The 17,271-nt window shown below is 41.3% G+C and overlaps 1 protein-coding gene across 1 annotated transcript in view; it reads left to right on the top strand.

Annotated features, from left to right (window-relative positions):
* Positions 1-2,860: 2,860 nt before the first annotated feature.
* The window catches only part of galnt18b (UDP-N-acetyl-alpha-D-galactosamine:polypeptide N-acetylgalactosaminyltransferase 18b), a 247,983-nt gene continuing 233,572 nt past the window's right edge, over positions 2,861-17,271 (top strand). The window contains exon 1 of the mRNA XM_061963999.1: positions 2,861-3,264. Within this exon, the coding sequence (XP_061819983.1) occupies positions 3,024-3,264 (241 nt within the window). The 5' untranslated portion in view covers positions 2,861-3,023. The remainder of the gene's footprint in view (positions 3,265-17,271) is intronic.

Below are 17,271 nucleotides of genomic sequence, written 5' to 3'. Positions count from 1 at the left end.
AAAAATATCATACAACATATTTCTTCTACCAGGAAAGTATATTATAGCTATTTATTTATTGTTTTAATTTTTTTAAATAAAATCGTTTATAAATGTGTGCACATTCAACAATACCGTGATGATAGTGATCAGTGATCATTTTGGTGACAATAACCGCAATATGAAATGTTCATAATGTCACATCACTAAAATAGAGTTTTACAACCTTGAATTTGGATGTATCTGAAGAATTACAGATTATTTTCCATCCATCCATTTTCTACCGCTTGTCCCTCTCGGGGTTGCTGGGGATGCTGGAGCCTATCCCAGCTGCACTTGGACGGAAGGCGGGGTACACCCTGGACAAGTCGAGTAGAGGAGCATGTGTGATTAATCTGTGTAATGCCACCATTTTTTTGTGATTAATCACACAAGTGAACTCATTATTTGGCCTGCATGAAATAATATAGACATTAATTTTACATTCATCACTTTTAAACCACTATTGATAACATATGCTAGCCGTTGGTGGTATTCTTATATGTTCTGGTTTATTTTTTTCATTTTGAGCTGTGACACACAACAGCTTTTATTGATGGTTTACTGTTGCTACATTAAAAATGTGTAGATAACAAATATTGTATAAAAAATAAACAATATACAACAAACACTACAGTACTTTTATGAAGTAAGATAATATTAATGTACTGAACTATATTTATATAGCGCTTTTCTCACATGACTCAAAGCGCTTTACATTGTGAAACCCAGTATCTACATTACATTTTTAAACCAGTGTGGGTGGCACTGGGAGCAGGTGGGTAATGTGTCTTGCCCAAGGACACAACAGCAGTGACTAGGATGGCAGAAGTGGGGATCCAACCTGTAACCCTCAAGTTGCTGGCACGGCCACTCTACTAATCGAGCTATACCGCCCACTGTACAGCGTGTACCTTGAAAAGTGGACTTTGTCGGTATGTCCTGCGAGCTGCTTTTCTTTCAAACACACCATCAACAGCTTCTCAATATTTTCATGGATAAATGTTTATACATTATTTTAACGTCGTTGGCTGGTATTACAGCCTTTGTCGACTCCTTCTGGTTCACTACAGTGCCGATTGTTAAGTGCTATGCTTGTACTGCTTTGCTATATGCACACCGCTGTCATGTTTTTCGATGATTTCCTTCCTTGATTTAATTAATATGATCAAGTATTATGAGCATGATATGCTGCCCTCTTCCTGGTCTGACCATGTAAGCTACACCCCACTAAAACACACACACACACACACACACACACACACACACACACACACACACACACACACACACACACACACACACACACACACACACACACACACATGTTATTATTTGGAATGGGGACCAAGTTTTTGATCATCACTTGTGGGGACCACCCTTTCTACAGGTTGTAGATTCATAAAAAAATGAGGTAAAAAGGCCACTGCTCAGTTAGCTCATACACGTCTTTAAATCTCTGGATTGATGAAGTAATGTGCCTATCATTCTTACTGGGGACCCTGGGGAAAAAGAGCTAATATGGTTCATGGGGACCAAATTTAAATAATTTTGCATAATTCACACAAATTTGTACGTGACTACTGAGGACCATTTAAAAAAAGCAGCAAATGCATTACCAGCTACAGCCCGATGAGGGGGCTGCTGTGCAAATGTCTCACACTCAAACGAACCAGTAAACATGTTGTATGGCCCAAGAGCTTAAAAATCACTTAGGCATCTTCAGAATGGATCCGACTATCATTTAAAAAGGTTTCCCTTTAGGGGACCTGTTTTTTTGTCCCCATACCGTCAGAGGTCCCCTAAAGGTGACTGTGTAAACAGAACAATGTCCCCATTAAGTAAGCATTGCCAGAACACACACACACACACACACATGTATTGCCTACTTTGTGTGGACCCATGTTTGGTTAGTAGGTTGTGAGGGCCCCCCTTTACACTATAGCTAGAATGATGAAAAAAATATATCTAGCACTAGATGTGAGTAGAGAGTTGCAACCTCACTTCAGAATGCAAAACGCACAAAGTAAAAAAAAATATTTTACTTCTGTAGTTGTGAGGACCAGGCAAATGTCCTCACAAGTCAAAAGGTCCTCACAGAAAGGATGGTTTGTCAAGTGTATGTCCACACAAGGATGGTGAGACACACATCGACGTCCCACTGGGGTGAGTTTTTCCTTGCCCTTATGTGGGCTTTGTACCGAGGATGTCGTTGTGGCTTGTGCAGCCCTTTGAGACACTTGTGATTTAGGGCTATATAAATAAACATTGATTGATTGATTGAGTGAGACAAGTGCACACACACACACACACACACACACACACACACACACACACACACACACACACACACACACACACACACACACACACACACACACACACACACACAGTGTGTTTAGGGATGGGTACTGTAATTGGCACTTTTATAGGCATCAACCAACTGTACTATAATGTACATAAAAAAGACAAGGACTACCTTTCTTGGAAACTGTGCAAGACTATCACTGTCTTCTATTAAAGTACATGTGTCACTGCAGCCACCTAGAGGACTGGGGTGGAACAGCACGACACACTTAATCAAAACAATTCAGGATTGTTTGTGTCAGCGTTTTGTGAATTTCCTGTACATCTTGTAACTAATGCTGGACATATAACACTGTTGGATGGAAGAAGAAGTATTGAGAGCGGCCGGTGAGCGAGTGTGTATCCGGCAGAAGAGGCGTTCTGCACGGATCGTGTCCGTCCCTCTCCCCGCCTCTGATTGGCTGCAGCGCCAAGCTGGCTGCCTCTCGGCTCCTTTCTCTCCCTCTTCATGAAATGTTCCTGGATCTGGCGGAGCTTTGCGATGGGTCAAGAGAGGTAGCGTTCACCTGTAGGAACCTGCATTAATTGCCCCTTTTAACCTCAAGATTTCGGATTATCACTGGGAGACTTTAGCACTTTTTATTATTTTTGTTTTTTTTAAAGAAAGGATTCTGCAACCTGCATGGAGGGATGTGGGCATGGCTTGCAGCAGGAGAACCAAAACTTTGGTGTCCACATGCGTGATTCTGAGCGGCATGACCAACATTGTGTGTCTGCTCTATGTCGGCTGGGTCACTAATTACATCGCTAATATTTACATTAAAGTCCCCATGCCTTTTCCGGAGAGAAAGTTAGAGGAGGGGGACAAAAGAGAAGACACTCTCCGGATCATAGAGAGACTTGATCGCCTGGAGAATGTGGTCAATCAACATATACAAGGTAATTATAGCAATATATATTTATATATACACTGGGACCCTCATGTGTGACTTCAGCTGCAGTGACAAGTTCTACCCCTCAGAGTTGCAACATGAACATCATAATGTGACTAATAAACATTAACACAGTAGGTGCACCTGCACTATTTACGAGAGGCAACCAATAGAATTGATGCCTTCACAAAATAATATTTGATGAGTCTGATTATCATGTTATGCATATTATTGTGTTTATTTGTGGGGTTGTTGTAAGCGAAAAAAGAAAAGTGATGTAGTCACATTAACATGACAATTAACAATTCAATTTTTATCAGATTGTTTCGTCTTACTCTTGTCGGAAATGGAATGTGAATTTTCTCAACTAATTGCTCATCATGCCTGACTAAATCCTGCACGTCAATCATGATAACATAAAGTAGAGAACGAGAAGAATAAGTGTATTTTTATTTGGCATTTCAATGAGAATGTGGTGGTTTTGCAAATAGGCTTCACTTAATATGTTCTTATCAGTCAGTGATGTCCCGTAAGGGACAAGCGGTAGAAAATGGATGGATGGATGGAATTTCTTCAGTGTTTGTACCTCTCATGTTCATTTACATGTTGCCCAAGCTCAAAGCAGAAGGCTATTCTTAGATAAATATGCAGTGTCAAGCTCATCATGTTTGAAATTGCTGGCAGGAGAGAATAACCACTGTTTTAATGCTTTTAATACAGCAGCAGGTCATGTTTTTATCCACCTACACGCTCAGAGAAATGTTATGACAGTCTGTAAAAATTGTCTGGAATTATTTTTCTATGCTTCCTCCACACCTTCCAGTCACTGTATGCTTGATTGCACACATTCAATTGATCTCTTTTCTATAAATAAAATATTACCGTCACGTGTGGCAGGTAGTTTTTGGGTGTTTGTAGTCTTTTAAGTCTTTGAACTACTCTGGCACGGTGCTGGCTGTTGCCAAAGAGAGACAGAAATCTATTCATGGTGTTGGAGCGCTGAGACTCTAAGCTAAGCTGGGCTAAACATTCCTGTTGGAGCCACGCGTCTCCATTTCTGTTTGGCACCCACAGGCTGCGGGAGGTGGAGCGTTGTGCAGGTGGACTTAGCCCCAAAGTATGACTTGCAGGGAATTCGTGCCACGTCGTTAGAAAAAAAAGTTCAAGCTGAATGTGTTTTAGAAACATGCATGCACTTCCCTCTCCATCAGAGCTTACTTGGAAGATACACGTGTAAATGCTGGGACACAAACGTATTTTCCCACAATTGTTTAACTATTCTGGGGCAAAACTAGCGCTGCAAATCTCAAGGTACCGTACTTTACGATACATGGCTCCTGATAGGGATGGGCGATATGGCCTAAAATCTATATCGCGATAGAGATTACAGCCTTCTGCGATATCACAATATATTAATTGGTTCCCTCCGGGTACTCCGGCTTCCTCCCACCTCCAAAGACATGCACCTGGGGATAGGTTGATTGGCAACATTAAATTGGCCCTAGTGTGTGAATGTGAGTGTGAATGTTGTCTGTCTATCTGTGTTGGCCCTGCGATGAGGTGGCAACTTGTCCAGGGTGTACCCCGCCTTCCGCCCGATTGTAGCTGAGATAGGCTCCAGCGCCCCCCGCAACCCCGAAGGGAATAAGCGGTAGAAAATGGATGGATGGATGTAAAAATTATGATAGAACCATTTCAAAGACTTCTAATTTAGCTGCCGACATATGAGGTAACATACTAATTTCCGGTTGTATTATTTTCTCAAAACTGTTATTAATGCCGGTCGTCCGTCGGAAGGAAGCGGCTCCCCGCACACCGTGACCACGACTTCTCGGAAGACAGCAGGAACTTCACTCGGTGACAGAAAACACAGTGAGTATGGCTTCCTGCGCGTCTTGCACCTTACTCACGGAGAGGCTGGCTCTGCTAGAGGGCCGTGTCCGCCAATTAGAGCAGAGTAATCTCGTAACTTTAGATGTTGCGGACACATCTGCTAGCTCGTTAGCTAGTCCTACACCCCAGTCTACCGGGCACCACACCTTAGTTATAGGGGACTCCATCACCCGAAACATAAAGCTTAGCAAACCAGCCACAATTAAGTGTATCCCTGGGGCTAGAGCACCTGACATTGAGGCTAATCTTAGGGAGCTAACTCGCAACAGGCCTAGTAAACACGTACGACAGGCTAATCGCACCACTAGTTATGCGAATATAGTTGTACACGTTGGCTCCAATGACACTAGAATGAGACAGTCAGAGATTACAAAGAGAAACATAGCCAGGACTTGTGATCTCGCTATAAAGATGTCCAGGCATCGAGTAATTGTCTCTGGCCCCCTGCCTGCGAGAGGCAATGATGAGAGATATAGCAGATTAGTCTCGCTTAACAAGTGGCTGGCTAGCTTCTGTAGACAACAGGGACTAACGTTTATTGATAATTGGCCCTCTTTCTGGGGCAAACCAGGCTTGCTGATGAGAGACGGCCTTCACCCTAACCAGGAAGGCGCCATCATCCTGCCTAAAAACATAGACTACTGTTTAAGTCACATTTGACTAACTACACTAGAGCAAGCCCGGTCACAGGCAATTACAGAGCCTGCTAGTCCGGGTGAGGAGTCAGTTAAGCTAGAACTAGCCAGCGCCAGGCTGGATAATTCCTGTACGCATAGCAATTCTCTTAGAATAAGATACAACTCACATAATGTGTTTTCTGTTGTGAATGTGTTAGAGGTAGATATGCATTCTACTGAGGTGGCAAATCATGATGCGTTCAGTCTATCGCAGCATCAAGCAAACAATCTGAAAATTCCCGTCGTATCAATTCCTAGATATGGTCGAAACTATTTAAAGTGCACTACGTATAATAAACGCAACACGGACGGCGTGGCGCAGTGGAAGAGTGGCCGTGCGCGACCCGAGGGTCCCTGGTTCAATCCCCACCTAGTACCAACCTCGTCATGTCCGTTGTGTCCTGAGCAAGACACTTCACCCTTGCTCCTGATGGGTGCTGGTTAGCGCCTTGCATGGCAGCTCCCTCCATCAGTGTGTGAATGTGTGTGTGAATGGGTAAATGTGGAAGTAGTGTCAAAGCGCTTTGAGTACCTTGAAGGTAGAAAAGCGCTATACAAGTACAACCCATTTATCATTTAACATTATTAATATTGCTACTACGGATAATTTAAACAAAAACTCGTCAAAACAGCCCAATACTTATAATATGGGCTTTTTAAACATAAGATCATTGTCTCCCAAAACGTTATTAGTTAATGAGGTCATTAGAGACAACAATCTTAACGTCATTGGTCTTAGCGAAACCTGGCTCAAACCAGACGATTTTTTTGCGCTAAATGAGGCATCTCCTCCTAACTATACGAATGCGCATATTGCCCGTCCCCTCAAAAAGGGTTGGGGGGTCGCACTAATATACAATGAAAACTTTAACCTTACCCCTAACCTAAATAATACATACAAATCGTTTGAGGTGCTTACTATGAGGTCTGTCGCACCGCTGCCTCTCGATATGGCTGTTATCTACCGCCCCCCAGGGCCCTACTCGGACTTTATCAATGAATTCTCAGAGTTCGTTGCTGATCTAGTGACGCACGCAGACAATATAATCATAATGGGGGACTTTAATATCCATATGAATACCCCATCGGACCCTCAGTGCGTGGCGCTCCAGACTATAATTGATAGCTGTGGTCTTACACAAATAATAAATGAACCTACGCATCACAACGGTAATACGATAGATCTAGTGCTGGTCAGGGGTGTCACCACCTCCAAAGTTATGGTACTCCCGTATACTAAAGTAATGTCCGATCATTACCTTATAAAATTTGAAGTTCTGACTCATTGTCAACAAACTAATAATAATAATAACTACTATAGCAGCCGCAACATTAATGCTGCCACAACGATGACTCTTGCTGACCTACTGCCTTCGGTAATGGCACCATTCCCAAATTATGTCGGCTCTATTGATAACCTAACTAACAACTTTGACAATGCCCTGCGCGAAACCATTGATAGCATAGCACCGCTAAAACAAAAAAGGGCCCCTAAAAGGCGCACCCCATGGTTTACAGAAGAAACCAGAGCTCATAAATTATCATGTAGAAAGTTGGAACGCAAATGGCGCGCGACCAAGCTTGAGGTTTTCCATCAAGCATGGAGTGATAGTTTAATATCGTATAAACGCATGCTTACCTTAGCTAAAGCTAAATATTACTAAAATCTCATCCGCCTCAACAAAAACGACCCTAAATTTTTGTTTAGTACAGTAGCATCGCTAACCCAACAAGGTACTCCTCCCAATAGCTCCACCCACTCGGCAGATGACTTTATGAATTTCTTTAATAAGAAAATTGAACTCATTAGAAAGGAGATTAAAGACAACGCATCCCAGCTACAACTGGGTTCTATTAACACAGATACAACTGTATCTACGACGGATACTGCAATACAAAATAGTCTCTCTCTTTTTGATGAAATAACATTAGAGGAACTATTACGGCGTGTAAGTGGGATAAAACAAACAACATGTTTACTTGACCCACTTCCTGGGAAACTTATCAAGGAGCTTTTTGTATTATTAGGTCCATCAGTGCTAAATATTATAAACGTATCACTTTCCTCTGGCACTGTTCCCCTAGCATTCAAGAAAGCGGTTATTCATCCTCTGCTCAAAAGACCTAACCTTGATCCTGTCCTCATGGTAAACTACCGACCGGTGTCCCACCTTCCCTTTATTTCGAAAATCCTCGAAAAAATTGTCGCACAGCAGCTAAATGAACACTTAGTGTCTAACAATCTCTGTGAACCTTTTCAATCCGGTTTCAGGGCAAATCACTCTACGGAGACAGCCCTCGCAAAAATGACTAATGATCTACTGCTAACGATGGATTCTGATGCGTCATCTATGTTGCTGCTTCTTGATCTTAGCGCTGCTTTCGATACCGTCGATCATAATATTTTATTAGGGCGTATCAAAGCACGTATTGGTATGTCAGACTTAGCTTTGTCGTGGTTTAACTCTTATCTTACTGACAGGATGCAGTGCGTCTCCCATAATAATGTGACCTCAGACTATGTTAAGGTAACGTGCGGAGTTCCTCAGGGTTCGGTTCTTGGCCCTGCACCCTTAAGTATTTACATGCTGCCGCTAGGCGACATCATACGCAAATACGGTGTTAGTTTTCATTGTTATGCTGATGACACCCAACTCTACATGCCCCTAAAGCTGACCAACACGCCGGATTGTAGTCAACTGGAGGCGTGTCTTAATGAAATTAAACAATGGATGTCCGCTAACTTCTTGCAACTCAACGCCAAGAAAACGGAAATGCTGATTATCGGTCCTGCTAAACACCGACATTAATAATACCACCTTAACATTTGACAACCAAACAATTACACAAGGCGAATCAGTAAAGAATCTGTGTATTATCTTCGACCCAACTCTCTCGTTTGAATCACACATTAAGAGTGTTACTAAAACGGCCTTCTTTCATCTCCGTAATATCGCTAAAATTCGTTCTATTTTATCCACTAGCGACGCTGAGATCATTATTCATGCGTTCGTTACGTCTCGTCTCGACTACTGTAACGTATTATTTTCGGGTCTCCATATGTCTAGCATTAAAAGATTACAATTGGTACAAAATGCGGCTGCTAGACTTTTGACAAGAACAAGAAAGTTTGATCATATTACGCCTATACTGGCTCACCTGCACTGGCTTCCTGTGCACTTAAGATGTGACTTTAAGGTTTTACTACTTACGTATAAAATACTACACGGTCTAGCTCCGTCCTATCTTGTCGATTGTATTGTACCATATGTCCCGGCAAGAAATCTGCGTTCCAAGAACTCCGGCTTATTAGTGATTCCCAGAGCCCAAAAAAAGTCTGCGGGCTATAGAGCGTTTTCTATTCGGGCTCCAGTACTATGGAACGCCCTCCCGGTAACAATTAGAGATGCTACCTCAGTAGAAGCATTTAAGTCCCATCTTAAAACTCATTTGTATACTCTAGCCTTTAAATAGACCCCCCTTTAGACCAGTTGATCTGCCGTTTCTTTTCTTTTCTCCTCTGCTCCCCTCTTCCTTGTGGAGGGCGGGGGGCACAGGTCCGGTGGCCATGGATGAAGTGCTGGCTGTCCAGAGTCGGGACCCGGGGTGGACCGATCGCCTGTGCATCGGCTGGGAACATCTCTGCGCTGCTGACCCGTCTCCGCTCGGGATGGTGTCCTGCTGGCCCCACTATGGACTGGACTCTTACTATTACGTTGGATCCACTATGGACTAGACTCTCACAATATTATGTCAGACCCACTCGACATTCATTGCATTCGGTCTCCCCTAGAGGGGGGTGTTACCCACATATGCGGTCCTCTCCAAGGTTTCTCATAGTCATTCACATTGACGTCCCACTGGGGTGAGTTTTTCCTTGCCCTTATGTGGGCTTTGTACCGAGGATGTCGTTGTGGCTTGTGCAGCCCTTTGAGACACTTGTGATTTAGGGCTATATAAATAAACATTGATTGATTGATTGATTGATGTACCTGCTAATTTACTGTTAATATCCATTTTATTTCTGTAGTAACATGGTTTTGTCAACACTTCTGTTAAAATATGATAAACACGTATTCTTCTGGGGCAGCACGGTGGAAGAGGGGTTAGTGCGTCTGCCTCACAATACGAAGGTCCTGAGTAGTCCTGAGTAGTCGTGAGTTCTGTGTGGATTTTGCATGTTCTCCCCGTGACTGCGTGGGTTCCCTCCGGGTACTCCGGCTTCCTCCCACCTCCAAAGACATGCACCTGGGGATAGGTTGATTGTCAACACTAAATTGGCCCTAGTGTGTGAATGTGAGTGTGAATGTTGTCTGTCTATCTGTGTTGGCCCTGCGATGAGGTGGCGACTTGTCCAGGGTGTACCCCGCCTTCCACCCGATTGTAGCTGAGATAGGCTCCAGTGCCCCCCGCGACCCCAAAGGGAATAAGCGGTAGAAAATGGATGGATGGATGGACATAGTCTTTTATTGTTTGGATACTTCACATTAGTTTTTGGCGATTACATATTCGGGTATCGATCCAACACCAAGTATTGGTCATACCAATACTGATACTTAAAATTTTCAAAATCATTAAAACATTTTTATCACAATATATAACATAGGATGGTGGTGTAATGATATCAATTGCATATTTAAATTATTTCTTACTATTGGCTTTGATTTTAATCCTTTGTTTTTAACCTTTAAAGTGATCCTATATTCAGGGAATTGTTTTCTGTGGTTGTAAACAATAACAAAAACAACAAAATATTTTTTGATTGCAAAATACATCGACCTTACCACTCTGGTATCGACCTGTTACTATACTACTTGATATCGTTACTGTCGATCCGTCCACCTCTGTTTACATTCAAAAGCTCTAGCTAGCGGTTAGCATATTCTCCTACAGTGTGAGTATACCATTATTTGCTATTCCTCGTCCTCCAGGGATGATACTTGCAAGAAACATAGTTTCTTGCAGAAACATAGTTTCTTGCAGAGTACCAACTGCGCTCCCCTTACTCACCATTGCGTATTATACTCAATGGTTAACTGGACATCTGTATGTGCTCGACGCCTCAATCATTGGTATGTTTTCATCTACAAAACCATTCTGGGTATCACTCCATCTTATCTGTCTTGTCTTTTAACAAAGAAACAAGGAAGTCACAATCTTCGTTCGTTGAACGTTCTGCAATTTGTCGTCCCCAAAGTAAGAACTGAACTGGGCAAGAAAGCATTTAGGTTTTCAAAAGCGAAGGCTTGGAATGACCTACAATCGAATATTAAACTTCAAACCCTTGTTACATTGAATGAGTTTAAAGTTTCTGTGAAAGGATTGCAGTCTACCTTGTCTGTATGCACATGTGCTATGTGAGTAAGTTTTAATGTTGTAAATGTGATTTTTAACCTTGCTGCTGCCCTCTTGGCCAGGTCTCCCTTGGAAAAGAGATCTTTGATCTCAATGGGATTTTTACCTGGTTAAATAAAGGCTAAATAAATAAAATCATTTATTTGCTGCCATGAAGGCAAGGATTACTGACTTAAAAGTGGCTTTGTGCTGTTAAGGGACATTAGCCGCTAGCAAGATTGCTACATTGCGCTGAGGACGCCTTCGTTCACTTGTCGCTCTCACATTTGCGGGACACAGCTAGAACGTGTCAACATGCATTATCACGATACAACAATAGTATTAAAAGGTCTATCATTAGTCAAATTGATATCATTCATGTCGTATATCGTCTTTACATGACGCAACACTACTCCTACGATGTGAAGCATGTTTAGTTCTTACTTGTCCACTAGTCCTCCAGTGATAATGCTACTTGTAAGAAACTTAGTTTATCTGCTGCCATGTAGACACAAATTAATGATCCTGTGGAGGGACATTAGCCACTAGCTCACTCTCTAAGCGTTTTCTTGTTGGTGTCAAATTTACGGGACAAAGCTAAAATGTGTCATGCACATGCATTTTCACCATATAACTACAGTATGAACATGTCTATCGTCTGCCAAATTTATATTTTTTATATCGTATATTTTGGCAACACGACAGAGTACTTTACATGGCTCATGATAACGATCATATAATATATGGTAGTGCTGCAATATGGGTGAAACAAACTAAACAACTTAATTTTATAGGTTATATTTTGCAGCATAATTCAAGTAGTTGTATAAAAAAACAATAATACTGTTTTAGTGCAACATAAATGTAAACAAGTCAGAGTCCATGGTTCTCGCCCAGAAAAGGGTGGAGTGCCATCTCCGGGTTGGAGAGGAGATCCTGCCCCAAGTAGAGGAGTTCAAGTACCTCGGAGTCTTGTTCACGAGTGAGGGAAGAGTGGATCGTGAGATCGACAGGCGGATCGGTGCGGCGTCTTCAGTAATGCGGACGCTGTATCGATCCGTTGTGGTGAAGAAGGAGCTGAACCGGAAGGCAAAGCTCTCAATTTACCGGTCGATCTACGTTCTCATCCTCACCTATGGTCATGAGCTTTGGGTTATGACCGAAAGGACAAGATCACGGGTACAAGCGGCCGAAGTGAGTTTCCTCCGCCGGGTGGCGGGGCTCTCCCTTAGAGATAGGGTGAGAAGCTCTGTCATCCGGGGGGAGCTCAAAGTAAAGCCGCTGCTCCTCCACATCGAGAGGAGCCAGATGAGGTGGTTCGGGCATCTGTTCAGGATGCCACCCGAACGCCTCCCTCGGGAGGTGTTTAGGGCACGTCCAACCGGTAGGAGGCCACGGGCAAGAGTCAGGACACATTGGGAAGACTATGTCTCCCGACTGGCCTGGGAACGCCTTGGGATCCCCCGGGAGGAGCTGGACGAAGTGGCTGGCGAGAGGAAAGTCTGGGCTTGCCTGCTTAGGCTGCTGCCCCCGCGACCCGACCTCGGATAAGCGGAAGAAGATGGATTGGATGGATGGATAAATGTAAACAGGATCTTTTTTTAGGTTTCAATTTGAAACTCATTAAGACAACATCTTATGTCTCTCAAGTAAATCAATTGTAGAAACATAACAAAAATACATATTTAACACACAAAAAGACCAACATTTGTCTTACTTGGCATCACTAGCAAACGAGGTGGGTGGCTGTATTGAAATTACTTATACAAATCTTAGTGCGTTCTCGGTTTGTACGGTATACCGGTACTAGTAAAGTACCGCGATACTAATGAATCATAAACGGTACTATATCGCTTCTAAAAAGTACCCGTTCTCTCTTTTTTTTTTTTACGGGAATGATGGCACGCTGGTTTTTTGAGCAGAGGAGCATGTTCGGCAACGCATAATCACATAGTACTTACAGACACACACGCATTTTGGCTTACAAACTAACAGTAAAGGTGAAGCTATAACACGGAAACGCACTGAGGTGCTTTAAACATGGCTAGTGGCTAACGTCCACCTGCAATCGGCAGTGTTTTAGCTTCTTCTAAATCACTAATCATCACCTCCATGGCGACAAATAAAGTACGTTTCTTACAAGTATCATCCCTGCAGGATGAGGAAAAGCTAAACATGCTTCACTACACACCGAAGGAGGATACAATAGCTCACCAGCGTCACTGCTAACTAGGGCTCGGCAATATATCGAGTTTGTAAGATATATCGATATATTCTAAACAAGATATGAATTAAGAAAATATCGTAATATCGATATAATTTTTTTCACGTTAAAATGACCAAACGCTGCTTATTTGTTATGTTCCTTGTTCTCCCCCGCTATATGCTATAAATCCCTCCACTTCCCCCTTCCAAGCAGTGCTTGTCGTCTCCCCCCCACTGCACTGACCCACAATAACAACAACACACAAGCAAATATGGAGCCTGACTTTGCCACCAGCAGTGAGCCAGTGATCAACTAGTAAGCATACCGAACTTCTGCATACCTGTCAACAACTACGGTTTTTGATAACCCATTCTGGTTTACGACTGCAGTGGTAGAAAATCAGACTTTCAAATTAAAAATAATTAACTTAAAAATCGAAGCTACGCAGCTGAACTACATTTCCCAGTCGCTTGGCAGTAGTTCTGGCACTTTTTAAACAAGGAGCGATTTCCTTAGCTTAGCTATTTTTACACCCATGTATAGGGATGATGTTTGATAAGAAATTATCGAGTTCGAGCCTATTATCGAATCCTCTAATCGAACCGATTCCTTATCGATTCTCTTATCGAGTCCAGATAGGTTGTTGTATATGGAAAAAAACACAATATTTGGTTTAACAAAAGCTCACTTTTATTATATAAGAAAAAAATAAAACCTAATAAATAAATAAATATTGACTGTTACCCCCCTAAAGAAATAAAATAAAATAAATACATATTGACTGTTGTTACCCAAAGTATATTAAGTGGGATTTTTCAGAAAAACAAATATATACAGTAACACAAAAACAACCTGTCTCTGTGATCACTATAGGTGTATAAATACTAATACAGTGTTAAATAAAATCAGTCCCTTGGGCACAAAACTGAAAATAATACAGCTCTCCAAAAAGTGCACTTCTACTGCTATTTGACATAACTGTTTGTTATGATGCTTTGACATTTTTGCACTTTATTTCTTTATTGAAAGAAAATTCTATGAAGGGAAAAGTTGTTTGCAAATGTGGTTACAATGCTAAAATATGAAAAGTTAAAGCTAAAAAAAGAAATACACTTTATTGAGTTAGCATTATTTCTTTATAGGGGGAAATATGTGATGTTATGAGCTAGAGAATGTAACAACTACACTACCCAGCATGCAACGGGAGTGACGAGCATGCGCGGTAGCCCTGAAAATTGTTGTTGCATGTCGCCACCCGGCAGCCTAGAATGAGGTTATGAGCACGCTGTGAAAGTAAACGTCAAGAACTCAGCCAACACGCCTCGTCATTATTTATAATTAGACAGACAACACATATACAGTGTGATTTTGTTTTGTTTACAAGGAAAGAAAAACATAAGTTAAAAAAGGGAGATCATGTCATATATGTTGTATATATATGTATGTGCTGCGGTTGCTTTAAGAACGTTGCGACAGCTGTCGTAAAGGAGGTGCGTTGCTAGCCTGGTTGCTATGTTTCCGGTTGGTCGTAAAAGTGTTCGTCATGTGTTTGTACCCTGCTCAAATCTCTCAGTAAAGTTATTCATTGGATTATACCTTTTGTTTTGAACTTTATTACACCTTGAAGCGCTTTTTCCGGTCCATTGTTTTTCCTGCTTTCGCTATCTGCGCCTAATGACTGAGCTATGTGACGTCATTTCTTGTGATGTCTCATGGGCATTTCTGGTCGGGACGGGATTCGTTCCCAGGGATTCGAATAAAGAACCAACTCTTTTTCTTTACTATAGTGGTCTCGATAACGGGTACCAGTTCTCAAAAAGGGATTCGAGTCCGAGGACTCGGTTCTTTTCTTATCGAACAACCGGGAAAACCGGTTTCGAGTATCATCCCTACCCATGTAGCTGTTATCTAAGCTACATGCTACAAAAGAAGAGAGAGGGAGAAGAGAAAGAGAAGTGGACTAGTGCAACTCCACGGGCAGAGGACAAAATATACGGGAACGATCAATGATTGGTTGGATTACGTATAAGAAAATCCATGATTGGTTGGTTGGTTTAAAATGATGAGTCACGATTGGTTAAGAGTAGGGAAAAACTTAACAGACAGGCCAATCAGAGGCAAGATAGGGTGGGTCATGGAACCAGGAAGGGAAATCACAACAGACATCATGAATGATGACGAGAGAGTCGTAGAAGAGAAAAGAAAATATTCAAGTGAAATTTACGACGAAGTGAGGAAGATCATAGCCTCACAATTAAGTAAAGTCACTTACTTGGCGCTGACCAGAACCGTACGTGTGCAACAGTCCATTACATTGTCGACTGGGAATTAACAAGTGCCTGCCTGCAAATGTATTTTTTATCTGAGTTTGATACATGTTGTATTACTCGCACAGCTATGTTATTTATTTAATGTAGAAATAGTATTTTTCTATTTTATTTATGTTATGTAATTCTGTACTACTTAAACTGTACTACTTTTCTGTGCTATTAATACCCATCTTGACTAACTGGGTTAATAAAAGTGCCACTGACTGTTTACAGTTCAGTTGTCATTCAGTTCAATTTCAGTGAATATCGCTTCAACAATTAATATATTTATATGCATATTTTCACGGAAAAAATATATCGAGATATATATCGAATATCGAGTTTAAGCAAAAATATATTGAGATATACTTTTTCGTCCATATTGCCCAGCCCTACTGCTAACAAGCTTGTGCTTCACAATGTAAACAAATGCCATGGGTGGATCTACTGTAATGATACCAAGTACAATAGCGTATCTACAATGATTACATCGGTATTTTTTATAATAATAATAATAATGGATTAGATTTATATAGCGCTTTTCGAGACACTCAAAGCGCTTCACAGAGAAGTGAGAACCCATCATTCATTCACACCTGGTGGTGGTAAGCTACTTTTATAGCCATAATATATACAGTATATAATCACAAAATCTTTTTTCATTTGAAAAAAAAAATGTCATATTATGTTTATAAACTCAGGAAATATGTCCCTTGGACACATGAGGACTTAAATTATGACCAATGCATGATCCTGTAACTACTTGGTATTGGATCGATACCCAAATTTGTGGTATCATCCAAAACTAATGTAAAGCATCCAAGCAACAGAAGAATGAGTGTTTATTACATTTTAACACATGTGTAGATGGAACATGTTAAAACAGAAAATAACCAGATATTAATAACCATATATTATTATAAATTAACAAGTAGATTAATCATACATTTTGTACCGCTTGTCCTTCATAATTTTGACAAAATAATAGAATGGGAAATGACACAATATGTTACTGCATACATCAGCAGACTAATTAGGAGCCTTTGTTTGCTTACTTACTTATAAAAGACAAGTTAAGTTGTCTAGTATGTTCACTATTTTATTTAAGGACACAAATGTTGTTGGATTGCAATAAGAAACACTTGTTTAATGTACCATAAGATTTTTTGTTCAAATAAAGCCAATAATGCCATTTTTTTGGTCACCTTTTTTTTTTTAGAAAAGTATCGAGTTTTGGTACCGGTACCGGTAACAAAATATTGGTATCAGGACAACCATAGTGCGTTCAACTTGACCGCTCAAATCCGCCATTGTAGCGCATTTGCTTGTTTTTCTTCTGTGACTTTGGCCTGGTGTTCTGGGGCGACATGCTCCCCTTGGAACTCATGCACTCCCCCTGCATCTGCGCAACGTAATCATCCAAGGAATGCAGACATAAAATTGAAGGAGACCTTCACATTTGTCACAGTAAATAATGCTATATTTTTGTATTTTGTCATTTAATATAGATGTTTCACACTAAAAATGATCAAATCTATGAGTTACTGGGCTAGTTTTTCTTCTCTGGTAAACCAAAAGCGCTCCCAGCATGCTTT

Source organism: Nerophis lumbriciformis, linkage group LG06 (assembly GCF_033978685.3).
Source record: "Nerophis lumbriciformis linkage group LG06, RoL_Nlum_v2.1, whole genome shotgun sequence".
NCBI classification, from domain to species: Eukaryota; Metazoa; Chordata; class Actinopteri; order Syngnathiformes; family Syngnathidae; genus Nerophis; species Nerophis lumbriciformis.
Note: the sequence above shows the minus strand (reverse complement) of the source record. Positions and strands in the feature narration are given on the sequence as shown.